This window comes from Cololabis saira, chromosome 7 (genome assembly GCF_033807715.1).
Source record: "Cololabis saira isolate AMF1-May2022 chromosome 7, fColSai1.1, whole genome shotgun sequence".
NCBI classification, from domain to species: Eukaryota; Metazoa; Chordata; class Actinopteri; order Beloniformes; family Belonidae; genus Cololabis; species Cololabis saira.
The window spans coordinates 37,910,540-37,938,318 of NC_084593.1; the positions used below are offsets into that span (position 1 = coordinate 37,910,540).

The following is a 27,779-nucleotide window of genomic DNA, read 5'->3' on the forward strand; positions in this document are numbered from 1 at the left end:
TATCCTGCAGCTTTGCACAACTGATTGAATTCTCACATGATCGCATGTCCGGAGCTGGCTGATATTCAGGATAACTTGGTTACAGAGCGATGGGGGCTGCAGATACACCGTCGGTTCACAAGTTCACGCCATGTTTCCCTAAGCTACCGTAAAATAACATGAAATAAAAACCTGAGCCTTTTGCGTTTCTCTCCCACGGTCATTGTGAACTCTTCAGATTTGCAGACATGAAGTGGAATGCTGCTCAGTGTGTGTGTGTGTGTGTGTGTGTGTGTGTGTGTGTGTGTGTGTGTGTGTGTGTGTGTGTGTGTGGCTTGGAGAACAGGTGTGTTTTCACATTCATTTCACCTGTGGATGGAAATCAAAGAGCTTGCCAGTAGTGCATACCAGCTGATTAGTGCTGTCATCACTTTGTTTAAAGTCTAACCGAGCTGGTAGGACCGGTGTGGAGGAATGAGGAACCAGATCTGCAGCTTACTGCCCCGGCTTCTCTGAACATGTGAGATAACATGTATTATAGTGCGTTACAGCAGTAAAGAGGGACACTTTATTCATATACTCTCTGACCCGCTGGTTCAGTCAAGTTCCCAGTTTTTGACAGCAAGGGGAAGTGCGTGTGTGTGTGTGTGTGTGTGTGTGTGTGTGTGTGTGTGTGTGTGTGTGTGTGTGTGTGTGTGTGTGTGTGTGTGAGGGGGATCAGGGGGAGGAGGGAGGCTGTACCATCGTCCCACAGAGAAGATGGGAGGAGTCACAGCCCAAAACTTCCTCAGTCACTGACATGCTGCTGCCTTTGATACCCTCCGACGCACACACACTCTCACTTTCTCTCGTGTTGCCGTCCTGCTGCTCCTGACGGGAGTTTCGCAGGCTGTCCTGTGACATGCAGTCCACCGGTTACACGGTGTAGCCGCATGCACGCCTGCAGAGGGACATGGAGATCTGCAGACAGCCAGCCCAGCAGAATGCAGTGAGAGGGGGCAGCTGCCAGTAGCACAGAGGTAAGGATCAAGTCTTTTTCTGCTGTCGGTGCCTGAAGATCTGCTGAAACGTCATGCTTCTCAGCGAGCACAGCTGGACTTTGTACTGTGGCACGGAGCTATGGTGTTGGTCCTGCCACACCATGTAGAATTAACAGTAAATCTTGCTGTAGGCAGTGATTGTCAGGGTGGTTTTGCTTCCTTGTTGTGCCCATCAGAAGTCAGATAACATATGTGTATGTGAAAACAGGACAGTGTGAAGTCTCTGTGTGTATCTATACTCGTTCTGGTGGATGAAACCACCATGTCAGGTCATGGAGATAGCACTGATCCATCCATAAAGCCTGGTAAATGTTTGTTTGAGAGTAGGCAGTGGTGTTGCTGCAGTGTGGGAACATCCCTGCAGGGAGCTGTGTCTCAGACACACAGGCATGTGAACAGGGCTGACAGGGGGGCTTATCTAAACTTAGACCCCGTAACCTCCCTCTCATGTTACCATCTGCTTACTCCTCTTCCACATACTCTCGATCCACAAACCAATATCGTACACACCCGCTCAGGCACGAATACCTCGAGCAGCCACAGTTCCAGGGCAGCCAGGCAATGCTGACAACCATATGTTTCTCATTAGGCTGAACGTTATTGTCATGGACTGACTGAGTGTCACAATTGTAGTCCGGTTTGCTGTGGTTTCAGACCCGTGTGGAGGTTGCAGGATCACTTATGGCACGTGGTCATTAGCTAGACAACCCCTGTGATTAAAGGCGGCACATAGTGTTGCCTGTGGCTTCACAGATCTGTAATCATGAGCACTGGCGGCAAAGAGACCTCAGAAACATGCAGTGTGCCGTCCTCCAGATGAGGGTTAGGGTTCTGATGCTGCAGCTGCCAGGAAACAACAGTATGATCCACAGGTGCTCTGTGAAAACAGTCCTGTGCTGCATTGTTTAATTGTCAGCCTGCATGATGCAGAGGCGTAAATGAGCCCGGCCCGCGGGCCCCTTGTGTAACCTTCAGTGCAATCAAAATGCCCGTGCATGTGACTGCACATTTCAGCCTTGGGAAGTCTGTGTTTATTAAATTAGACATCTGTTTCACTCCCGACAAAACAAGCAGGGGAGCATGAAAACTCCCAAGATATGCTCCGGCACACCTTCGGCCTGTTTACGGCTTTCCGCCTCGTGAGATACACATGCACAAATTAAACCATGACCGTTCAGCCGGCACATAAACAAGATAAGGACGGTGATCTCAGGCAAGGATATCAGCTCCTCGGGCCCGCAGTATAGGCCGGGGTTGGTCGGTGATCCGGGCACGCAAGAGGAAGAAGCTTCAGGCATTTGTTTTCAATGGTTGGAAATTACATGCAGCGACAGCTGACGGGACTCATCTGAAGTGAGCCAAGTTGCAGTTTCCATTGAGGTATCCGTGTAACACACACCAGTCTTAAAAGATTTAAAAAACTGCAATTATTGCTTCAGCTTACAATGTTGTGATTGTGTCAAGTTTTCTCAAGTGATTACTCCCACTGAAATCCAATAAATTGCAGGGGAGAGCCTAAAAATGTGCAAACTGGGGGGAAAATGGTTTGAAAGCTGTGTCTATTAGTCCTAAATGCAGTCAGTTGAAGCTGCATTAACAGGAGTATTGAGCAGGAACTCTTCAGCTCGTCTCAGTACGCCAGGTCTCTGCTCATCGTTTACCTGAGAAGGCTGCGACCTTCCTGTTTTACTGGGCCGCTGCTGCCGTGAGGGGGTGTGTTCAGCCCAGAGCAAAGCTGTGTCTGCTTCTCATCTAAAAGTGGGAAGTTAGTGCAGCTTATCATGCTTTTGAGTCTCAGTTTACTCACTTCCTGTTTTATTTTGAAATTTCCCTCCTTTCCGTTCAGCTGATTCAATTCAATTTAATTCAATTTTATATATATAGCTTCTATTACAACAAGTTTTCTCAAGGATCTTTCCAGAGATCCAGAACATGACTCCCGAGCAATTATTACATAAACATAACATAAACAGTGGCAATGAAAAGCTCCCCTTTAGGAGGGAAGAAACCTGGACCAGGACCTGGATCATAAGGGGGGACCCTCCTGCTGAAAACCAGCTGGGCAGAGCAGGAAAAGAGAAAACAGACAATTCAATCAGTCCACTGTTTCTCCACACACCCCTGCACTCATGCACAAGGTACCGGACGGACTGATGCTTGCTTCATGATGAGCTGTCAGTTCATCACACATTTTCATGTTTCATGTTCATGGCTGTGCTTGTATGAACTGTGCTTGTCCAGGCAGGTTTTTTTATCTTCTTTATTTATTTAATGATTTGAGAAGGTGGGTACAGCGGGTGCAGTGGGTATCCATCTGGAAGGGTCCTGCACTGTCCCAGCCAAAGCCTCTCCTGGTGCTGGTTCCCAGCCTGGATACATGGGAATGGCTGTCCCAGTCAAAACAACGCCAGATCAGGATGCAGAACTCAAAGCTCGGCTGTGGCGACCCCCACAGAAAGCTGGGAGAATTCACTTTAGAAGGGCTTTTCATCGCGCCAGCCTCTTGCCTGATGTGGCTGCCTCTCTAAAAGGCTCCCCAGTAACGCCTCAGACTTATATAAATGTACCGGGGTGCTGGACGGCTCAGCTGTTTGGGCGGGCGCCCCGTACTGGCCACAGTCCTCGGGTAACCAGCTCAGGTTCGAGTCCTGGCTTGTGGCTCTTTGCTAAATCGGTTCCCCGTATCTCTCTCTGACCCCCCCTTTCCTGTCTCCAAGAGAAAATATTAATAGTGGGCTCCTATACACATATCTATCCTGCGTTTGGGTTCCCCAACTCTGGCCAAGCAAACAACTGGTCCAGTGTTAGCATTATCAGCTAAATTACCACAACATATATAAGAGATCAATGATAAGAAGGAAACCAACACTGGATTTAACTTGTAAAACGGTGTTATGAGTGCTGTATTAATGCTTCACACTGCCCTCGTGTGGTCGCAACATCAGATGGTGCAGCTTAGCTTTGTTTGTTGGCTGGCAGACACATGTGGTGATAATTAGTTAAAGGTTGAGTGCTCTGCACCATGTGATTAATGTTCCGGCCCACCCAGATGGAGACGACTGCCCTCCTCACAATGTGGCAGCAGCTTCGGAGCAACCACCAGGGCCAAACTGAGACAAAACTGTGATGGCTGTAGTTAGGGTTGCCACCCGTCCCGTAAAATACGGAATTGTCCTTTATTTGAGAAAAAAATGTTGCGTCCCGTATTGAACTAATACGGGACACGATTTGTACCGTATTTTCCTTAACTTTTACACCATATTCTAGTTGAATTATTGAAATAAATTAACTTTTACACCATATTCTAGTTGAATTATTGAAATAAATTAACTTTTACACCATATTCTAGTTGAATTATTGAAATAAGTTAACTTTTACACCATATTCTTGTTGAATTATTGAAATAAATTAACCTTTACACCATATTCTAGTTGAATTATTGAAATAAATTAACTTTTACACCATATTCTAGTTGAATTATTGAAATAAATTAACCTTTACACCATATTCTAGTTGAATTATTGAAATAAATTAACTTTTACACCATATTCTAGTTGAATTATTGAAATAAATTAACTTTTACACCATATTCTAGTTGAATTATTGAAATAAGTTAACTTTTACACCATATTCTTGTTGAATTATTGAAATAAATTAACCTTTACACCATATTCTAGTTGAATTATTGAAATAAATTAACTTTTACACCATATTCTAGTTGAATTATTGAAATAAATTAACCTTTACACCATATTCTAGTTGAATTATTGAAATACATTAACTTTTACACCATATTCTAGTTGAATTATTGAAATAAATTAACTTTTACACCATATTCTTCACCTGTAGGCTATATTACATCTAGATGTGGACATACATAGCATAGGAGGATATTTCAGTTGCTAGTATGGTTGTCTGTCTGTACAGTCATGCAAGTTCAATGCTATTAAAGCACTTTAAACTTTAAATCAAAGCATTTTGTTTTTTCATATAAAATAAACACATTTTTATTCAGTTTAGAAGTTTTGGGGCTTTTTTTTTTGGCTCCTGCGCTGCTGAAATCAGGGCGTCCCTTATTTCTATTTCTGAAAGGTGGCAACCCTAGCTGTAGTCTCAGAACCCATCATGCAGCGTAGGCACTGCTTCCTTTGCAGCTGTAAGGGGTCACGTGAGGTCAGTGATTCTGAAGTTCACACGGCAGCACACGCCCCCCCCTCCTTCGACGACGACACCAGGACTGATAACCGTTCCAAACCTCCCCGAGCGTCTGGGACATCAGGCGGCTCGCAGGCACTCACCCCCACTTGGCTGCGACCTTGCAGCCTGCCCTTCGGGGGCATTGCCTTACAGCAGGTCAGCAATACGTTATCCCCGCCACTGAAAAAAACAAAAGGCACACACAATGACTCCGTGACACACATTCTGTGCATATTTTTCACCAACACACACACTCGCACTCACAGACGACACATAGGCAAGGTCTCGGAGGCCTGCCCCCCACACTCATACCAATTGCAGAGAGTGCTTTGTGCTTTCACTGGCTGGCTCGGAGGCTATTGAGCAGAGAGAGAGGGACTGGTGGGAGGGGGAAGATGGAGACAGCAAGAAACAGAAATATTACAAAGAGAAGCAGTCCCAGACAGATAGAGGTGAGGGGCGGATAAGGCTTTGGAGTGGGACAGAGGAGGCAGAGCCTTGCTCTTACTGACTGGTAGTAAGCGAGGAAGGAAGGCGACCACGGAAAAAGGAAAAGGAACCTTGGCTTGTCCAACAGAGAGGAAGAGAGTGAATTGTTGTTGAAGAGGCTCGGGGAAACTGATGGGATGGCATTGATCTCTGGGAGCCGGCGACTCCTGGGCCAGATGGCGTCTTGCTGCTGCAGACCACTCCTCAGCTCCTCCTGCTGCCGACTGCTCATCAAAACCTGCCTCTCCTCCTTCACAGGTCGGTCCCAGCCCGCTCTCTGTGCTCCACCGTCATGAGACGGACCGCTACACTCAGATAGGCACGAAACATAGATCAATATACAGCATGGGTAACGCATTTAGCCAAGAAGGTAAAAAACGAGCATGGTGTGATCCTGCACTGTAGCAGCATGACTCTGCTTGTAATGACTCGAGCAGTCCCGTTGGTGCTAACCGGGCTCTGGTTGAAAGAATAGGCTGTTGTCCTCTCTGGCGTAATGTCATGTTGCATATTGTGTTGCTCCTCCATTGTCTTATTGTGACTGCTTTGCATCAATATAATAACGTCCTGGTGTGTATTTTTGCACTGACAACGCATGTAGAAAAACAAAAAAGAAAAGAAAAAGGCAGTCTAATCAACTCTGTTACTATTTTTGTTTGTATCTGATTAACCGGAGTCCTTTTTTTGTCTGGTGGTGTGACTTTACTGACATAAATATGTGGTGGGGAGTCAGGCGCAGGGCAGCTGAGAGTTTCTTTCAGTGCAGATGTGTGTGTGTGTGTGTGTGTGTGTATGTGTGTGTGTGTGGGCCAGGCTTGTGTGTGTTCATCTCTGTCCACCCCCGACGACTCCCTGAACTAACCAACAGCTGAAACTTTCCCATACGAATGGCTGCCCCAGTCTTCCCGAGTGATGTTTAACGCTCTCCCTATCCGGACAACTGTGTCATTTAAACAAACTTTTCTTTTAAAACCACTTTACATGTTCCTGCCCCAATGAAAATATGTTCATATGATCAAGCTACAGCCAGGAGATGATTAGTTTGTCTTTAATTATTCAAGAAATACTCCAGCGGATGAGAGTCTGGTACGACCCGTCTTTCCCTCTCGTCCACTTTTTATCCTAATAAAAGTGAGGCGAAGTGGCCCCTGGCTGTAGCTTCATATCTACTGTTCACATGTGGGGGCGGTGGCAGCAAAGACAGCAAACGTGCACATTTCCTCTGGTCTTTTAAGAGACATTGGTGTCACGTTTAACAGTACAGAAGCTAAGCTGTTCCCCCGGTGTGAAGGATCACGAGCAGTTTTCCCCCCTGTCTACAGACATATCTCCTGCTGAGCTGGATGCTCTCTGGAGGGAGCCGCCGTACACTATCGGGGGAGCGAATGAGCACTTCTCAGGAAATGACATCATGACTCAAGGTACGGCAACCGTGTGTCGCTCTGTTATCGGTAATAACAGAGTCCTGTGCTAGTTTGGACGAACAACAACTCATGAGGTGCATGTGAGACGGAGCAGAGCTGCTCTCCCTCTGGTCACAGGCTGAGGAAGTGTTTGGCACATCCTCCCTGCACAATGGAACAAACCGGAGGAAGCACGCAACTGATTTAAAAATATATATATATATATATTACCAGCTAATATGTATGTAAAAACTCATGCAATGGCTGAAAAACGACAAAAAGTAATAGATAAGTCATTAAAACTGTTTCATAAAGATTTAAAACAGCCTGTGCAAAGGAAATGAGTTGAATAGTTTACTTCTGCTTACTTAGACTTGTACAAATTAGTCTAAACAGACCACATAAGTTACTGTATTACCCTGCTACGACATTGCCAAAAGAAATGAAAGAAGTACGTCAGCGTGAACATGACCCACCGCAGACGGAGGCTGGGAACTGTTGCTCTCTTTCATATGAGCAACTCGCCAAAATAACAACCACAGATATTGTTCTTTTTTTTTGTAAATGTCAGGCAGTAATTACTATCTTGTGTCCACTAGCATCATTCTCAGTTTAATCTGCAAGCCAGTCTGGGACGTCTGAAACCTGGTTAAACCGCTCTTCTGATGGTCATTTTGATTAAATAGTTTCCACGTAAAACACAGCAGTTTTCCTCCCAAACAACGTTATGAGTGAATGATGCTGTTTCAGCAACAGTGGATTAACTTTTAGACCTTGCACGAGGACGGGGGGGTCATCCAACGCTGGTCTCCCTGACTCTGATCCTTCTCTCCTGAGCAGGTGAGGACGACAACGGCCCGGCTGCAGAATCAGGAGAAGGAGCGGTGGAGCATGACAGCTACTGGAAGAAGAAGGAGGCCTTCCTGAGAGGAAGTACCGTCTCCTTAGGAGAGAAGTTCTCTTCAGGTACAGCTCAGTGACTCAACTTTTCATTCACATTAAAAGGACTAAATTAAAAGATAAACCAGCACTGCTGAAGGCTTCATAGTGTGCTTCTTTTTCCTGTAGCCTTCATTAACTGTGTGTAAGACGACTAATATCACAGGATCCCAGTACAAAAGTCTGCTTTTGACATGGAGTTGTCATTTTATGGCAACCCACTGGAGACAAAAAACTCAGCTTCCAAAGCTTCAAAAATCATTTTTATTATTTGATAGGTAAGTAAATAAACAAGAACTTATCAAAAAAATGTAAAAAAAAAAAAAAAAAGCTGACATCTTGTAGATGTTTCACCAAAACCAAATACCTTTCTACGTATAAACGAAAAATACCAATGAAACATAAGTTACAAGTAGTAGGAACACTTCAGACAAGTGAATTGGACTCGAGATGAAGATTTGGAGGTCAAAAGTCAAAAGAAAAGCGTTACCGTGGCGACGATAGATGCCAAAAAGTGTGATCCCCTTCATCTGATTGGTCCATACAGATAAAACTTTGTGCCTCAAGCCCCACAATACGTTTTGACGTACATGCACGAAAATCGGTACACACCAGTATCATGTCGCAACTTAAAAAAAAGTCTCTTGGAGCCATGGCCGAAACCGAACAGGAAGTTGCCATTTTGAATTAATCGTGTAATTTTGGCGAAATTTATGCCATTCCTCCGGCAGTTAATGCGGCCCTAACTGTAACGTGCACCCAAGTATGTTATATATCATGTGACAGCAACCTACAAACAGTTCACTATTGGCATCTCTTTCAACCGAGGGAGCCACAAGAAAGTTAGCGTCATGTCATGAGTTGATGGTCACTGAAACGCTGGTGATCTAAGATAATCTATGGCTGCATCTGCATATGTTTTGTGTCAAAACTGAACAAGTTTTTGCCTGTTTCCGACTCTTTGTGCTCACGTACTGTAATTTAATTAAGCTAAATATTTCAAAACAGCACTCATTAACTTTTTATTTCAGCTTTTTTTGTCAGACAACAAAAAAAATAATCTTAAAAGTCACCTTTTATGTCTGAGTTAGCACCCCAGAATGTTTCTAGTTGAAAAAGCAGCTAAATGTGGTCACCAAATGACCAAGCTGCTAACAAAGGTCAGTGTTTTGTTTTTACGCTGCAGTGTCATCAGCAGGGAATGAAAATTGGACGGGCGGCGGGAGGGAAAAACATGGTTTTATGCTTAAAGTGTGACAACCTGCTCGTCTACATAAATATGCTACAAACTAGCGTTGCCATACTAATGGCAACGAGTTAGCACCAGGTCTCTGGCCACCACAGCTGCTCAGCTGGCAGCGCCGCCTCATTATTGCTCAGATCATAGCTGACTTCTGCAGGGAAATAGCGTCCTAATGCGTCTGCTGACTGGTCAATAGTCTTAATTGTCTCCTTCTTCCTGCACTGTATTAAACTAATTTTCATATCAGCCTGTCTAGCTAGACCTACTTCATACGCCGAGTCATTTTCATAGGACATTATTTTCATGCATACTGATGCAGCACCTCCAGCCAGTCTCCTAATGCTTTATTCAATCAGCAGTTTAGCTTCATTCATCACGGTCCCCCAGGTTCTTCCGCTGAAATGGATTTAAATTGCCACTCTGAGAGTCCAGTAAAAGGCCTAATAGCTTTGTTATTCCTCCAGGGACTCGCGTTTTGCTCGCAAAGCTTCCGTGAAATAAAAGCTCTCACAGAGCATCTTTAATAAACTATTGAAAGTTTGGTCTCTCGCGCTCTTAGAGAACGAAACATTTAATTCCAGCGTGATTTTTTCCTTTTTTTTTCTCCTTTAATTCAGTGACTGCAAATACTCAAATACTCAATTTTCCTCACGTAGATTAAGGCGCGTGGGATTCCTTCCAGGATTAGTTTTCTTGTCTTCTTATTCCACTGCATTATAATAAACCTGAGATAACATCATGTCTGTCTGCTACCAAGAAATTGTTCTGGTGTTCACCGGGCGGAGGCGGTCCAGAGAGGATCCGGATCGGGCCCTGCAGGAGTCGCTGCGCACACGACTGCGGGTGGTGGAGAGCAACAGCAAGGACGTCATGCAGTTGTTTAAAGTGAGACCAAGCACTTTTAAATGCTTTGACATGATAATTAATGCATGATGAGTAGACATGATGGTCTGAGATATTACAAAGTGCTGTGCTGTTTAAACTCTTGGATGAAAGTTCTGTTGCAGTAAAGTGAGGCCTTTGTTCCTGCAGGACTTGTCTGCACGTTTGGTCTCCGTCCACGCGGAGAAGGACAGCTTTGTACTCACATTCAAGACTGTGGAGGAGATCTGGAAGTTTTCAACCTACCTGTCATTAGGTAGGAGTAAAGATCTTTCCATATTCCACTAAATGATCCCCTGACCTGGAAGTGGTTACATTTTAATGCATCCTTTTGTCATCATCGGTGATCCTGTTGCTTTGTGGTTGGTAGTAGTAGCTCTCGTATTATTAGTATTACTTCAGGTGGGGTTTCCTGTCTCCCAGGCTACGTGGCCCGTTGCCTGGAGAACTTCCTGTGCGATCAGTCGTTCTGGCTGGACCAGGAGCTGCTCCGCGACTTGGAGATCAACGTCACGGTGGACGAGGAGCATCTGGCCACGCTCTACCTGGGTCTCCTGCTGCAAGAGGGTCAGTGGGTTTGATATCCACACTAACTCAAGGGGAGGGGGGATAGTATGCTGCTGCCTGCACATCACAATCCTCTACATTTACAGTCATAATGAGATTAAATCCTAAATCTAAGCAGTTAAACACATAAAACTTTATCACATCATTATTTTTAATGAATGTCCCACGGACGCCCATTAAGTCGGAGACGGACTTTATAAATGCGCTGTATCGTTGACATTTAGAGGTAGTTCCCCCTAAATAATGAGAATTGGTTTGAACTGCGTGGGTAGGCCGTGACCTCCCCGTGTCTGTGGGAGTTTTCCAAAGATGCTCTGGTTTTCCTCCACAATGGATGCATGGTTGTCTCTTTATACTAGCTCTGGGTCAGCAACCTATTCATGTAACTCTGTGTCCTGCCCAGTGATCTGAGATACCTGCCAGCCTTCCCATGACACCATACCGTCTCTGCATTTCAGAGATTTCCTATAGATTCCCACAGGTCAACGATCTGCTTTTTAAATGTATTATTCAGTCAAAGCATTCTGCTACTTTTACCATAAATGCATATTGATTCGCTTGTGCATGCTACACGTAGACATCACTACCACTTCCCCTGGCAAAAAGCTTCTCGGAGTCAAATAATAGCAATGCAGAGTTGGCAAACTGTGATGAAAATCACATTACGCTAATCGAAGGGGGAGACAAAAAATATCCATCATCTCGCATCTGCCAGTGACTGAGCGAGTGGCCTCAGTGCAGCTGATCCTGGGCTTTTACAGAGAGCAACAACATTCACTGCACAGGGTGCTGTCTGCATCCATTTTTGTTGGTTTTTATTTGCACGTTTGCAGCAGCTCTCCTTCCCATTGCAGGATCTTTCTTTGCCAAGGCGCTGTCCACGAGACCCGAGCAGGACGGAGAAGAAGAGCAGCTGCAGTTCAAGAAGAACGACCTGCTGATGGTGAAGGACACGGGGCAGGAGGACATGTGGGAGGGGACCATGCTGTCCACGGGACTCCACGGCCTGGTCCCGGTCAACGCCATGCAGCCGCTGCCCTTCCCCTTTTATCAGTGAGTCTCCATGCAAACTAGCTCCGCTGCTCGCCGTGTCACTGATGGCACGCTGCAAGCGTGGATATCTTTAGGCGGAATGAGCAGATAAGCACAGGGAGGTAATTAACATGTCAAAGCAGTAGTCGGCATAGTTTTTTTTTTTTTAAATGTACTTCCTGTTTGGTCAGGTGGTTCCTGAGGAAGTATCCGGGCCATGCTGGATGTTCACCTGTAGAAAAGGAACAGCATGAACACTCTATCGGTAATGCTGCTGTGTACAAAACAGACCTGCTCACACCTTGTACACACACAGTTCATATTATTCCAAAATTAAATACCTTCAACCTGCATGGACCACTTAACTTATCTTTATACTCTCCTCACGTTTGCCTTTTCTCTTCTTATTCTCCTCATCCAATCCCCCAGTGACGGGTTCGTGTGTAGCAGCGGTGGACTACAGTCCGGCCGGGGCCGATGAGCTCCAGCTGAGCCAAGGGGACATCGTGGAGGTGCAAGGTCTGCTGCTCCGGGGCTTGGCCGTGTTCGTAGGAAAGCACGCTTCCACGGGACGCACCGGCTTTGTGCACAAGGACCATGTCAAACCTCTGAACATCGTACCCCTGTGAGAAACCTTTACAAGTTACATATTCTGTTCACTTTAACCTCTGATGTCAATATTCTTCAGTCCTCATGACCTACTGCCCTGCATGTCTTTGGGCCAATCTCAATACAGCCCCTACTTTCTACCACTAGCCCTCACTCACTACCACTAGCCCTAAAAATGAAGCCACAGGGTTAGGGCCCTTGTAATCTTCCCTAGGGATTGGGACACCACTTGCTACGTCACTGTGTGGTTTACGTTCGGGTACGTAAGCGACTGCGTAGTTACGTTTGCACATACGTCACACCATATCAGGAAGCCGAGAGGAAGCAGGGTAGAAGCTGTTTTAATTTCAGCTGTAGCGCCGTTAATATGCCACTTTATTAAGTTTTAATATTTTTTCAGGCGTAAAAGTAACTCAGTTTATCCAAATAAAGCCTGTTAAGAAATTTGCAACCTGCCGGCTCGGGAGCTGATTTATGGTTCCGCGTTAAATCGACACAGAGCCTACGGCGTAGGGTACGGCGTATGGCGCGCATCGCCGCGTAACCTACGCCGTAGGCTGTGCGTTGGTGTAACGCGGAACTTTAAATCAGCCTTTTTTTCTGGCGAGATCTTTGCAACAACGGGCAAACAAGTGATTATGTACATCCACTGAGTGAATATTATGAAAGTAAAATATATATTTCTCGCTAGAAATGTAATCAAAACGCATTTTTATGCAGAAACTAACTCAAAATATTGATTTTATTCATTAAAAAATAAGAAATGTCTGCCATGTTTTTTTTTTTTTATTCAGTCTACAAATGATGACATAAAGCATTCTGGGAAATTTTCTCAGGCCCTAGGTCGCGAAGTCAGCATCTGAAATCCCTAGCTGTGAAGGGGTAGATTCATACCCCCTAGCCCTCGTTAAGGCCACTACCCCTAGATGCAAAGAGGAATTGGGACACCACTACCCTCACGGGAACGCGCAAAATGTAGGTGTAGGGCTGAAAAGTAGGACTAGGGGGTGTATTGAGACTGGCCCTTGGATGTCGCTTCGTTGTGAGGAACACTGTACCTCATAAAGGCCAAGTATGACAAGGAGGAACTCTCAAAAATGATCACGTTTGACGGAAGTGTCTTTTGATTGCTTCAGTCACTGGAGGCTTGTAGATGGGTGGAGCTAACCGCCTTTTGCCAGTTACTCACAAACATTTTAATATATTAACATGTTGTCATACATTCTCCACATTTCCTGTGAATGACGTCAACAACTGAAATGTTTATATACATGTTTGAATCAGAGATGGATTCAGAATATCAACGTTTGTTGATGTTAATTGGAGCAGATCAGGGGCGTCATTTATAAAAGAGTGCGTAGGATTCATACTATTAGTGTACGTGCGCTCAAAAGCCGAAAATGGCACATATTCCCGTTAAGTTTTTTTTATAAATCCCAACATTTGCATAGAAGGTGGCGTGCGCATCTTTCAAGCCCTGTTTTGTGCGCACGTAAGCTTTATAAATGAGACCCCTGGTTTTCAGCTTTAGTGTTCCTGCAAATTCAGCAGCATCCTGGGCCTAAAACCATCTCCTTCTGTTCACTAAACCATGGTCTGACGACTTTCCCTCACAACCAAAAACATCATTTATTTGCCAACATCTGGTAAAGAAGTAAATCTGCCAGGACCCAAAACATACTCCATCTTTTCTGCATAGTTGCAAACTTCTGCTTTTGACCACTGACCGCCGAATCACCACCGATCCTCTCAGTCTGGTGGACGAGCACTTCCTGTCTGACATCATAAGGGCTAATATTAGAAACAACTCTCCAGAAGAAGGTGTTTGCAGCCCCTTGAAATCTGAAAACTGCATAAAACAATGTAAAACAATCATTAACTTAGTTTTTTTTAATTTGGCCAGTGAAAAAGCACTTCCTCTCAACAAAAGCAGATGTTCTTGTTTACAGTCCTGACCTTTACTTTTACAGATTTTGCATTAACGGTCTGAACAGGACGGGTGGGTGATGATGCTCGGGAGAAAACTCGTATGATAATGCTGCCCTTGTTTTGCTTCTGGCAGAGACGGACAGTTGCTGTTTCTGGCTGAGGAGGAGAAGGCCGGCCTGGCCCGGGTGAACCCGTCCAGCTCTGAGCCCGGCGACGGCAGCCTGCTGGAGAGACTCTTCTCGTCCGACATCAGCTCCGTGTACAGGCTAGGTAAAGAGGTGACCGGGGCCGTGCAGGGCGCCGTGTGCCGTCTGGGTCCGGTAGCATAAATAGTGGTAGTGTTTGGGATTCATCAGGGGGGAAATGTTTCCGTCTAGCTTCTTTTTTATTTTATTTTCTTTATTATTATTATCCTCACATCTTACATTACACCGCTGGTGTACAATTGGTTTACAATTATTGTCAGGAAGAAAGAAAAACATCAGCATGTCAAAACATAGCTGTTGCCCTATAGTTGTGTAATGTTGAAAGAAACAAAACCTGCGTACATTTATATTTTTTAAGGAAAAACGAACAAACAGAACTAACTAAAGACAAACAAAAAAAAAAAAAAAAGGGAATGATGAATCAAAACGGGATGTATGGGCTTGTAACAGCGACTACTTTCAGTTGTAAGGAGACCAAACTACAATATTATAAGGGTTTGGATATACACACACATAAAATGATGTACGTATAAAACGCATAAAACCTGGCACTCCTTCAAACCAACAGGGAAATTACCGAGAAAGTAAGTGGGTGGAGACAAACCTCATTGTACATTTCTGTCTATACTTTTTACCTATCCTAAGTTCCTAAGTCACTTTCGTACAGACTCACCCGGCACTTTAAAACCTCATTTTGTACATTTGCGGTCTACATTTTATTTTACTGTTTATACTTTTTATTGTTTATACATTTCATTTTATTTTATCTCTTATATATTTGTTTTTATATTTGTATTGTGTTGCACCAATCCCCATAACAAATTCCTCGTGTGAAAACTTGGCAATAAACCCTTTTCTGATTTCTGATTTCTGATTTCTGACAAGTAATTTAGTTTCTAGGTAATTGTGACTTTTGTATATAGGAGACCCATTGCGCCGTGTGCCGTCTGGGTCTGGGTCCGGTAGCATAAATAGTGGTAGTGTTTGGGATTCATCAGGGGGGAAATGTTTCCGCCAAGCTGCTTAAAGTGTTTTGCCTCGTGTGTTTCCAGATAGACTGGATGAGACTGACTTCATGTACATCCGGAACCGTCCAAAACATGGTAATTCCTCCACAGAAATGTGGCATTCACACAGTTTAAAAAAAAGAAAATACAGTATGTATACTTTTATCCACCAATCAATCAGTTGATCCCTCTTCCTCACAGACGATAAGATTTTTTCAACCCCCCGTCAGAGCGTGGTCTCAGAGAAGAGCGCAGGGACGCTCCAACACCAGTTCTCCACCCACACCTCCGTCTCTCACTCCTCTCCCAACGTGTCCCTCTATCACTCCCACAACCCTCTGCCGCGGGAGGGAGAGCGCCTGTCCTTTACTCTGGAGGACACCTTCAGAGAACTGGACGAGTTTCAGGAGGACCCGCCTCTCTTCCTGGAGGAGAACAGTTGGGAGGGCGAGGAATCTGAGCTCAGCGACCCGACGCTGACTCTGCTCAACCTCCAGGCCTTCCAGGTCAGACGGGTCACACTTCATGCCTACACTTCTCTCTCCCCTCCCACTAGCGGTTCCTGCCCTTTCGGTCCCTTTCCAGGAGTTTTCTCCTGCAGAAGTTTTCTCTTGGATTGAAATTGAAACCCCTGGATACATTTTATTTACTTATTGATTGCTCAATGCTAAACTCTAGTAACTGCTGTTGCTTCCAGGAGGATCTCCTGCCCCTGTATGACCTGCAGTATTCCTTTCTGTGGGTGACCTTTAGTGGTAAGGCCGAGGAGGATCTGTCGGGACATCTTGAGAGTGTCAGGGAGCTTTGCAAGAGACTGGGCCTGCACTGGGCCCACCGCCGAGCATGCTTCCTCCTGGGCAGACTGTGCGCCAGGAAGATGAAGCTCTCCCAGGTAGAGCACAAACACCCACAGGGTTAAAATATTCTCAGTAGATATATTCCATGATGTATAATATTATTATAATAATATTTTCCTTTAGTAATAGAGCCATAAGGACAATAAACAATGCAGGATACAGAGAACACACAAACCCACTGTTTATAAAATCACACACACTGAAATGTATGGATCTGGTTAAAATACAAATAAGCGCAAATAATGTTCAAAGCAAGGAATAATCTACTACCAAAAAATATCAGAGGAATGTTAACACAGAGAGAAAGGGGCTATAATCTAAGGGGAGAACTAAATTTTAGAAAACATAAAGTACGAACGAAAAGCATGTGCATAACGAACTGTGGAGTGACTCTGTGGAACAGTTTGGAGCAGGAAATGAAACAAAGTACTAACATTAATCTGTTTAAAAAGAGATATAAAAAATTATTTATAAGAGGAAATGGGTTAACGAGGGATAGTAATTTATGTAGTTTATATAGTGTATATTTATATAGATTTATATAATATTTGTATTTTCTAGATATTGATATAATATTTATGTAATATTTATATTTTCTATATACTTATATGGATAATTATGTAATAAAAGGCATGTTTACGTAGTATTTATATAAACTATATTTATATGGATATTGTGTAGATATAATAATAGCAATAATGTAAATCCATAGTGTTATAAAGGGTTAGGAACTAGGAAAAAGTGTAGACTTCTTCCTACTCCTTTTCGAACATATGTGAATATGAAGATGTAAATGTTTATCTTTTTATTTTTTTTATTTTTACTTTCATTTTTATATACATGTTCGAAATAGAAATTCATTCATTCATTCATTCATTCATTCATTTATTCATTTCCCAATTGTGGGAATTGGGAAATGTATTCTCTGCATTTCACCCATCTCTAGTCAAACTAGGAGTAGTGAGCTGCCATTTTGCACAGCGCCCAGGGTGTATATATATATATATATATATATATATATATATATATATATATATATATATATATATATATATATATATATATATATATATATATATATATATATATATATATATGTTTATATAATGTGTGTATATATAAGTTTAATATGCAGGTTTCCACCTCTTCCCAGGCCCGTGTTTACTACGAGGAGGCTTTGAGCGTTAACGTGGACAGTTTTTCCGACACGCCGCTCCTCGTGTCCCTCTTCACCAACCTCACAGCGGTTTACCTGAAGCAGCGCATGACAGACAAACTGCCCCTGACCCTGGAGAAGGCCAGCGCCCTGCTCCTCTGTCTTCCCGGCCACAACTTCACGTCCACGGACGAGGTGGAGCTGCTGCAGCTGCTCCTGAGGAGGGCGGTGGTCATGGGGGACAAACACCTGGAGGCTCGCGTCTGCTACCTCATCGCCACGCTCTTCCTGCTCCTCAGGAAGTTTGATGATGCGCTTCCCTTCGTGGAGAGACTCCAGTTTCTCTCCTTCACTCTTTCTGCTCCCAAAGGGGGGCCGATCGCGCCGTTGGACCTCAACTGGCTCCTGAGCGGCCTCTATCACCGTAAATACATGCCGTACTTAGCACTGGCCTCCGTGAGCCTGGACTCCAGACAGGATCACTCTCTCCCCGAGGCCTTCCAGAGGATTGAGCTGTTTATCAGGAACTCGGTCCGCCTGAACCCTTGCTGGAAGGAGGGCACGTCCCTCCTCCCCGCTCAGATCGTGGTGTACCTGCAGCAGGCCCTGGCCGTGGCCGAGCAGGGCGACGACGTGAAGACTCAGAGAGACTTGTGTCTGGGCTTGGCCTCCATTTACCAGCAGTACGGGGCGCTGGACCGAGCGGTGTGCTGCGCTCAGCAGGCCGTGGACACGGGGGGCCACAGCAACGAGGAGGAGGGCTTTGAGGCCTCCGTGCTGCTGGGCTGGCTGCTGGTGCTGACGGGCCAGGCAGAGAAGGCTCAGACGGTCCTGCTGCCGCTGCTCACCTCACTCCAGGTAAACCAGGACTAGGCCCATGTGGAAAAAATCAATTTTCCCATTCTAAATTGATTCTCATATTAATTCCTAAAAATCGATTCGTATGTCTAAAGATGTATTTTTTTCATCATTACGTTACAACTCTTGGTATTTTTCAGTTTATGCCCAAAAAAGGATGTTTTGTTGCACTGCAAAAACTCAAAATCCTACCAGGAATATTTGTCTTTATTTTTAGTTAAAATGTCTAATTTTTAGTCAAAAAAATCTCATTATACTTAAAACAAGAGTCATTACCAGAAAAATAACTCGTTATTTGACAATTTTCACCTGTTTCAAGTTAATTTTCACTTGAAATAAGTAGAAGATTTATCTTCTCATTACCAGCAAAAAAATCTTGTTCCACTGGCAGATTTTTCCACTTATTTTAAGTGAAAATCTACTTGAAACAGGTGAAAATTGCTGTTTTTTCCACTGATGAGTCTTGTTTTAAGTGTAATGAGATTGTTTTTGGACTAAAAATGAGACATTTTAACTAGAAATAAGACAAATATTCTTGTTAAGATTTTGAGTTTTTGCAGTGTGGACACTATGCCTTTAAATATGTTTAAAGGAATGAAAACGTTAAAGTTTTCAGTTATAATTGCATAAATTGTCTATATTTCATTACTTTATACACTGTCTTGGGGTTACATTTGCATAAAATGCTAAAAACCAAATTCTCAAAAATTAAAAACCCGAAAAAGACTGAAAATGGAAAACATAAAAAACTATTTCATATGTCCTCTGTTTGCTGCCCTGGATCTGTTTGGTAATTCTGCCCCACACGATGTTTCTGAAAGCAACCAATCACCTCCCAGAATGTAATTATAATTACATTCTGGGAGCTGATTGGTCCTTACAGCATCATTAGCTGCCAATACTTGCTGTTGATTCTCAATATAATACTAGTATTAATATGTTGCAGAACTACAGTCATATAATTCATGCAACAGCTCAAAAAACAGATTTACTAACCCAAATCCATATCGGAATCGAATCGGATTGAATCAAATCTTGATAATTGATTCTGAATCTTAAGAATCGGAATCCAATCGATTCTTGACATTTGAATGGATCCCCAGCTGACGAGGACATGCAGCTTTTCCTCCGTATGGATGTCAGTGCTAATGAGTTCCTCCGTGCACGTCTCTCTGCAGAGCACAGACAGTCCCACTCAGCGAGGCGTGATCCATAACCTGCTGGCTCTGTGTCTGAGGCATCAGGGTCGCACCCGAGAGGCAGGCGGGCACTTCTACTCTGCCCTGGTCATCTCCAGGGAAAGTGGGAACCAGAGGAATCAGGCCCTGGCGCTGGCTAACCTGGGCTGCCTGGCTCTGGGCGCCGGGGCGTCCCGGGTGGCAGAAAGCTTCCTCGTCAGGTCAGACCTTTCTCTTTCTTTTCTCATCAGTTGAACCCAGACAGCCTGTGCCAGAAAAGAGGGTTTACAAAAGCGGCATGAACTTGGTTTTGCTAGATCTCTGTGCCTTTTCCTGGAGCTCTGGGAGAGCCCCCGGAGAGACGAGACGGACGAGGAGCACGTCCAGACCTACCTCTGGCTCGGGCGCAGCTACAAACACAGCGGGAGGAGTCAGGACGTCAGGGAGTGTTATGAAATGGGGCTTCTGATCGCGCTACAAGCCAGAAACTTGCACAGTAAGTCAACCGTTAACACTTTTTCAGCTGTAACTCGCTGTTACAGCTGAACAGTAGTCAGTTACACCACCCCTGAACAGGTCATCAAGAATTGGTGTAACCGAGATCCCTATGGCTTCAAGTCTCTAATCAATAATCAATGCTAATGCAAGGTCTGAACACATTCCAAGATAGACTCGGATTTGATAACCCAGGGCTCATTTCAAGGTGGTCTGAGACACCTGTGTCCACGTTTTCTTCAAAATCTGAACACAAAAGCATCCTGGGATAATATCAGAGGTCATCAATTAAAGCAGACCTCATCAATAATGGAGCTTTTATACTAGTACCTACCCAGCGCGACTCGACTCGCCTCCACTCGCCTTGCCCTCGTTTGTTTTTAGACACCCAGATGAGAAGTAGGAGGTTGGATGAAGCTGCTGTGACGTATTTGATTGTGTGATCTAAACGGATAAGACAACAACACTAAAGATGTAGAACCTGGAGGAGATGATAGATGTGCTGCTGGATCTGTGGATTGTGTTCCATATCAAGTTAAATAATGAGAGTGAGAGAAGCTTCAAGCAGCAATGCTTTTTTTTTAATTTTGTTTGTCTCTGTGCTGCTGAAAAGTCAGCCGGAGCCGTGAGCAGCTATGAAGTGACAGAGCTCCTGGTGGATCTGGATCTAGATCCCTTTTTAATTCTCTCCTCAGCACCAGGTTTATGAACATCTGCACCTCAGAGTTGGATCATGAAACAGACTTTTGCGCTGCCATTGCCTGTTGAATAAAATGAAGAAGCCTCAAGTCGCTCTTTCTCTGATTTCCTCCTCCTGACTCAGACGTCCGACTCCAACCCCCCAACCAATCGGTGAATGTAGTGTGATGACGTCAGATACAGCCGACTCAGCAGCTTAGAACCTCGGCAGAATAGATACAGAAAAAGTATCTACTTGGCACGTTAGACCCCTAGTGAAAAAGCGCAAAACCAAGGCGAGGCGAGTCGCGCTGAGTAGGTACTAGTGGAAAAGCGCCATAAGTGACTGACTTAAGTGGAGATCCATTTGATTCATGATCAGATTCTCAGGACGCATGTCAACGCCAGGTCTGAACTCGACCCACGGTGTCACTGGCTTTCAACAGCCAAAAAAAAGGAATAATTGATTTAATTATTTTGCATAAACCAAGTAGCACATTTTGGATATGTGACAGGCCGACAAATGATCAATATAATCATAACTGCGTTAAGATAATACTACTGTATGAATGAATGAATGAATGAATGAAAGAATGAATGAAAGAATGAATGAATGAATGAATGAATGAATGAATGAATGAATGAATGAATGAATGAATGAATGAATGAATGAATGAATGAATGAATGAATGAATGAATGAATGAATGAATGGAGTGAGTTTTATTTTTGCGTCATATCCAAAGACCCATCCCTACAGGATTATAAGACACCAGAAACAGAAAATCATCAATATACAATATCACACTCACTTAATTGGGAGCTACACAATGTACACCAGAAAACAAAATAAATCAAATTAAAAAAATAAATGAATAAAATAAAAATACTTAATATTTCTTTCTCCCCAACAAAAACCAGAATGGATATTTTCACATATATGTTACTTTTTTTCGTTTATCCCATGCTTTCTCTAAATAGTCAGCAAGTGCAAATACTTTATAATCAAAAATCCATTTGAGCCTCTCAGCATCACTTACCCACATCAAATCCAAATTCACCTATCAAATAATTTCTGACGCAACTCATGATACAGAGGACAATAAAATACAAAATGGAACTCATTTTCAGTATCATTAATATCACAGTAAGGACAAATCCACTCTTCTTCTGGGACGCCCCATAACGTCCCGTCTCAAGGTGCAAAGGCAAGATTCCACAACGGATTTGGGCACATAGTGATCGTTGTTTTTTAGATAACGAGGCACAAACATACTTTTAACAGCTATAACCACTTTTTATCATACCAAATATTCTTAATTTTGGTTTATACAATATGTCCTGTGACCATTTGATCTGTTACACATTAAATGCTTTGTATGGCTTATATTATGTAATAGCTCATATGGTCTGGGGTTGCCGTCTCTCTGAACTCCCTCCAGGTCAGATGGTGGTGGCGAAGGTGCTGAGTCGTCTGTACGCAGACATGCTGCTCTACGGTCAGAGCATTGTTTACTACGAGCACTGCGTGTCGGTGTCCAGGGAGCTGAAGGACAAGAGGCTGGAGGGGGAGTACCTGGAAATCCTCAGCAGCCTCTACCTCTCACTCAACACAGAGAAGTGAATGCTCCGCGCCTCGTTAACATTCAGTCAGTCAAAACAAACAAAACAGTGAAAAACTCATCTGTTTCATCCTCGGTTTGTCTGGAGCAGATCCTCTCGTAAGTCTCTCGACTACACCAAGCAGAGCCTGAGGATCTCTATCGACTTGGGCAAGAGAGAGGAGGAGTCGGAGACCTGGTTACAGGTGGGGCGGATATATTACCTCATCCAGGAGGACGAGCTGGCTGACATGTACCTGCAGGTGAGGAGAAAAGTTCCCTGTTCCATTATTGTTCTTCCTTTAAACCCGTCCATGAATCGCCGGGTTGTAGAGGAGTTGGATCCCCCGGGTGATTTAATGAGCTGTGTCCTTGGGGGGCTGCTCTCCCGTGTCCAGGCCTCAAATGTCCAAACTGTGGTTCAGAACTGGTGGATTCATAGGGAAAGGTTTCCGAGCCATAGTCTTCATCTGTACCCTTAGGGCAGGGGTCGGCAACCCGCGGCTCTAGAGCCGCATGTGGCTCTAGAGCCGCCCTAGTGGCTCCCTGGAGCTTTTTCAAAAAATGTTGACCTTTTTTTTCCTTTTTTTCTTCTTTTTTTCTTCTTTTTTTCTTCTTTTTTCCTTTTTTCTTTTTTTCTTCCTTTTACCTTTCCTTTTTAATCTCGACATTTCAACTTTTTTCTCAACATTTCGACTTTTTTCTCCACATTTCGACTTTTTCCTCGAAATTTTCACTATTTCCTCGACATTTTGAATTTTTTCTCGAAGATTTTGACTTTTCTCTCAACATTTCGACTTTTTTCTCGACATTTCTCCTTTCGCCATTTGCCTTCATTCTAAGGCATTCTAAGACAAGACTTTTCATTTTTGTCGGCTCCAGACATATTTGTTTTTTGTGTTTTTGGTCCAATATGGCTCTTTCAACATTTTGGGTTGCCGACCCCTGACCTAGGGACTTCAGCTTGCAATGTTTTCACTTGGAAATGGTCCATGAGGTGGTTGGTGCTTGTTGTGGAGGCATTTCCTAAACCCAGGGGTGGACAGCTGACAGCTTGGCCTGATGCTGAAGCAGGAGTCCTACAGTTGACCCGGGAGGCAGTTGTGGGTACTGGAAGTCAAAGAAAAGTGTCAATTGGGTAGATGATGAAGTTCTGGGAACTTGTCCGGGTCCAGGGGATGAATGAAGAGCTCCCTCATCTGACTCAGAGCAAAGTCTCTGCTCCTCCACATCAACGGGTGGGTGCTGACTAGGGGTGTAACAATATATCGTGCCACGAAATTTTGCGATACAAAAACGTCACGATACGTGTCGTGGAGGTGACAAACTGTATCGCGATATTGGGTTATTAATATTAATCTATTGTGTTGACTAGTAACGCGCATCCGACCACGCGTGCCGACCGCGCCTCGACCAGCGGACCAAAATCTTCCTCCGCTCAGAAGAAACTAGTCCCGTTTTGCAGTCCCGATCACGGGATTCTTGCAGGGTTTTGAGCTCTGAACTTTTACTTATGTAAGGCTGGTGTAGAGTTAAGCCTTACCTTATTAAATTAAACCTTTTTGGGGTCGTGAGTAGGATAAACACGGGGAAAACTTCTGCTGAGTTCCAGTGTACTTTAATGTCCCTCAACAGTGTAGGATTTTAGAGCATCAACACAGCACCTAGTGCCGTACTGTGGCGTATCACTCCGCCCAATCTAAAACAGACTAATCACTACAGATAAACTGACTAGTGTCATTATAGTCCCTGATTTACATCAGAATATAAAGAATATATTTATAAAATAATGATCCCTGAATTACCAAAATAAACTTCTTAACAAAAATAAATCTCCTCTTACACTTATAAGGTGAGCATGAATCAATCTTTTTTATGATGTAAAATTGTATGTATTTATTTACTTTTATTTATTTATTTAATTTTAGTTGTTACATTTCTGGAAAAGAAAAAAGTCAAATCATACATGAGAGAAACTATTCAGTTTGTGTCTAAATATTTGTACTTGTATGAAACTGAAGATGCATAATGCAAACCTGACATTTACTTTTAGTTCAGCTTGTGGAAAATGGTTGGCCTGGCTTTCTCTTTAAAACTTAAACAGTTATAAAGCATTACAAACTGTAACAATAGGGCAAACGCACAGCATTGTTTTGTATTTTGTGTCTTTCAAATAAAAGACAATTTTTTTCCAGTCATATGTTCCTCATTCAAGGTTGTTAAAAAAATACTGCTATAATATCGTATCGTATCGTTATCGTGACCTCAATATTGTGTATCGTACCGTATCGTGAGATTAGTGTATCGTTACACCCCTAGTGCTGAGGTGATTAGGGCTTCTGGTCTGGATGCCTGCGGGATCCTTTCCTGGTGGGGTTAGAGAGGGGAGTCTGGGGATCCCTGGTCTGGCTGTTGCCCCAAATGACTGGATATCACTCAGAGGTGTATTTTTGGCATTCATAAGTCTCTCCGTCTGCAGGGTTGTAGGCAGGAAAACAGATTAGCTGTATGAGTGTCACGTTCAGCTTCAACTGTGTTTTACAGTAACCCCCCCTCAGAAATAAGTAACCCTAACGACGTGAATCTGCTCACAGGCAGCAGTGAAGACAGCCCTCAGGATGAATGACCCTCACTTTGCTATGAGCATCTACGAGGAGACGGGAGACGTCTACTTTAAAGGCCACAGAAACCGAATGGCGTCCCTGCCTTTCTACCGGGTGAGTGGAAGCAGAGATAGGCTCAGGACAAAGACGTCATCACTTTCTATGCTGCAAAAACTCATCCAAAAGGTTTAATTTTCCTCCCCAGGATGGAAGTCTGCCGTTTGCACGGAGCATCAGAGACGTCCACTCGGAGTATCGCTTGCTAAGCAAGCTGACGGAGCTGCTGATGAAACACGGCGAGCAGGAGGACGCGCTGCAGTACGCCACGCTGGCGGTGCAGATCGCCAACCAAACAGGTGCGTCTTTAACACCTCCCTCTTACACAAGGTATGAACTTTAAAGGGGACCTATTATGGCATCTAAAACCTATTTTAAACAGGCCTTGCATGTCTTATAAACAAGCTTTTGATTGTTTTTGCTAAATAAATAAAAAATTCAGCCTCTGAGCCATGTCTGCAGCATCTCATTCTCTAGCCTCATTATCTATGCAGGATTCTGAGTGGGCGGGGCTATGATAATGAGGCTCTGTGCTGATTGGCCGCCTGAATGACGCGATACACCGCTACGAAAAAATGGCGGAAGCTCCGGCCGGCGGAGTTATTTACACCGTGTCATAACTGCATGCGATGCGCGTGAGCGTCACCGGCGAAATTCATTCCATTGCTTTATTTTCTATTGGACTGTCCTAACTGGCTGCAGCGACGCAGCTGCGCGTCGTTTTGAGCTGAACATTTGTCAGACGCCCTGCATCTATTTTCTTCCTGCCGCTCGCGTTGAAAGCCGGTTGAAAGCGCTGTAGGAAACAGTCACGGATGTTTAACGGCTGATCCAGTTAGTTGAAATGAGAAGTTATCTCTATGATTCCTCCTCATTTCACTACAAAAACCTCAATAAAGTGGCAGCTGCTGGAGGGAGATGGACAGAGAGCGTCCGATGTCACGCAGTGCTACGTGATAGTCGGACGCTCACATGCAGTTAGGACACGGTGTTTAGTTGTGGGCGTAGTTTGCATTTTGGTTACGTAACGTATATCAGCAGAATCTGAACGGCTCGTAGATCCACATCACACTGGACGGCTCATCCAGGCGGCTGTACAGACACTGCAGAATCTGGTTGCTTTCCTCCTCCTCTGAGTTGGCAGGCTGAGGGGAGACCACTTTATATGTTAAAGCAAGAAAAAACCTGTTTTTTATAATAGGTCCCCTTTAAAACAGCCACGCTGTTCCTGCTCAGCCTGGAATTTATCTTCTTTCGCCCCGCAGGAGCGAGCCTGAACGAGAGAACGGCCTACCATCGGCTGGCTACCATCTACTACAACTTGGAGCGGTATGAGATGGCAGAAAACTACTACCTGAAGTCCCTTTCGCTGTGTCCTCCCTTCCTGCAGCACCCCAAGGAGGCGCACTACTACACTAAGGTCTACTGCAGACTGGGGAACCTTACTTTGCACAAACTCAAGGTACAGTGGTCGATGTGAGAGTACGTTGCTAAGGCGATTACAAACGTTAGACATCTAGTGTTTCCTATGAAAAAAAAATGCAATCCACTCAGTATCCATGTCTATAAACCTCCAGAGACCCCCAAAAGTGTTTTCTGAACGTAAATCTGGGTTATTTATTCGGCTGTTCTGTTTATAGCCAGAAGCGACAAACGCCAGCTTCTAAACGTGAATATTAGACGTTTGACTTTCATTTCTGACCTCCGTCCTGTGCTGTCTTGTGCAGGATGCAGTTGATGCGCTGGGCTACTTCCAGCTGGCTCTGGCCGCTGCTCTCGAGGACCAAACGAACCCAGAGGCTCTGTATGTGGTGTACATGAAGCTGGCCGAGCTCCACGGCAACCACATCCCTGACGACGAGCTGTGCCAAGTTTACAGAGGCAGAGCCCACAGCTTGAAGAGAGTTCTGGCTGGCGGGGAGAGCTCTGCTGCCGGAGAGGAAAATGTGGACATCACATCTGGAGAGGCGGAGGAGAGCTCCGAGGCTCATATGGGTTACGAAAAAAGTGTGGTCGGGGGGAATTTTATGTTGGAAGATGAGAAGCGTGAAGCAGCTCCGAGAACCCCCACCGTCTCCTCAGAGTCAGGGGGCAGATGTGCAGACAGGAACCTGCAAGACGCCAGCAGGCGAAGAGGCCACAGCCACTGTCTCCCTGAGACGGAGGGTCCGTTCGTGGACGCGTTTGGCTCTGAGACAGACACCACGGCCAGTCGGTCGTACAGCGACAGTATTTTAACCGAGTCCTTCGACACAGCCAAGGAGCACATCTCAGACTGCAGCAGCTCCACGGACACCTACCAGAATCCAGCCGATGGGAGAGACTCTGAACTGGAGTCTGACCGCAGCGTGCCCAGTCAGATACCTGCTAAACAACCAAGTGACTTCACAGATGCCAGAGACACAGATTCGGATGTTCAGGATGAGCAAAACACCCCCACTAAAGAGAAAGACACTCGTGTAGATCTGAATCCAAAAGAGGAAGAGAAATCCGAGACGGACAGTGAGTCCGACGCAAACACTTTGAGATTTTAACTTACATTTTCTCTCTTCTCGTCACATGTCTCTCAGACAAAAAACTGACTGCAACGTTCCAGCCACAAGGCAACTTTTGTATAAAGTATGATGTCAATACTGTAAATCTGGAGGTTTCCCTAAATTTAAAGCATGGGCCTTTTTTCTAATATATACTGTGTTTATAAACGCACCACGCTTGTTTTCTACATTGTTGTATCTGTTGTTGATATGATACAAACATTAAAACAATTATTTTGGTT

At 44.3% G+C, this 27,779-nt stretch overlaps 1 protein-coding gene across 3 annotated transcripts; it reads left to right on the plus strand.

Moving 5' to 3' along the window:
* The first annotated feature begins 779 nt into the window (after positions 1–779).
* Positions 780–27,779, plus strand: sh3tc2 (SH3 domain and tetratricopeptide repeats 2). Of its 3 annotated transcripts, XM_061725825.1 has the most exons (23): positions 780–998; positions 5,964–6,075; positions 7,028–7,126; positions 7,949–8,074; positions 10,048–10,175; positions 10,323–10,428; positions 10,596–10,739; positions 11,594–11,792; positions 11,963–12,036; positions 12,201–12,396; positions 14,443–14,579; positions 15,568–15,618; positions 15,724–16,028; positions 16,220–16,414; positions 17,533–18,393; positions 19,572–19,792; positions 19,889–20,067; positions 22,185–22,362; positions 22,456–22,606; positions 24,938–25,060; positions 25,152–25,302; positions 26,269–26,465; positions 26,731–27,779. In XM_061725825.1, the coding sequence occupies exons 2-23, from the start codon at positions 6,051–6,053 to the stop codon at positions 27,535–27,537; spliced, it is 4,653 nt and encodes a 1,550-aa protein (XP_061581809.1). In that variant the 5' UTR covers positions 780–998; positions 5,964–6,050; the 3' UTR covers positions 27,538–27,779. The 3 variants fall into 3 exon arrangements, with proteins under 3 accessions (XP_061581809.1, XP_061581810.1, XP_061581808.1); XM_061725826.1 differs by lacking the exon at positions 5,964–6,075; XM_061725824.1 differs by lacking the exons at positions 780–998; positions 5,964–6,075 and adding an exon at positions 5,615–5,963.

Excerpts from the sequence above, each read along its gene's own strand:
- sh3tc2 (XM_061725824.1), top strand. The coding sequence starts at position 5,843 with ATGGCATTGATCTCTGGGAGCCGGCGACTCCTGGGCCAGATGGCGTCT. Across the intron at positions 16,029-16,219 it reads TCAACCTCCAGGCCTTCCAG|GAGGATCTCCTGCCCCTGTA; the intron begins GTCAGACGGGTC and ends TGTTGCTTCCAG. Across the intron at positions 22,363-22,455 it reads CTCTCACTCAACACAGAGAA|ATCCTCTCGTAAGTCTCTCG; the intron begins GTGAATGCTCCG and ends TGTCTGGAGCAG.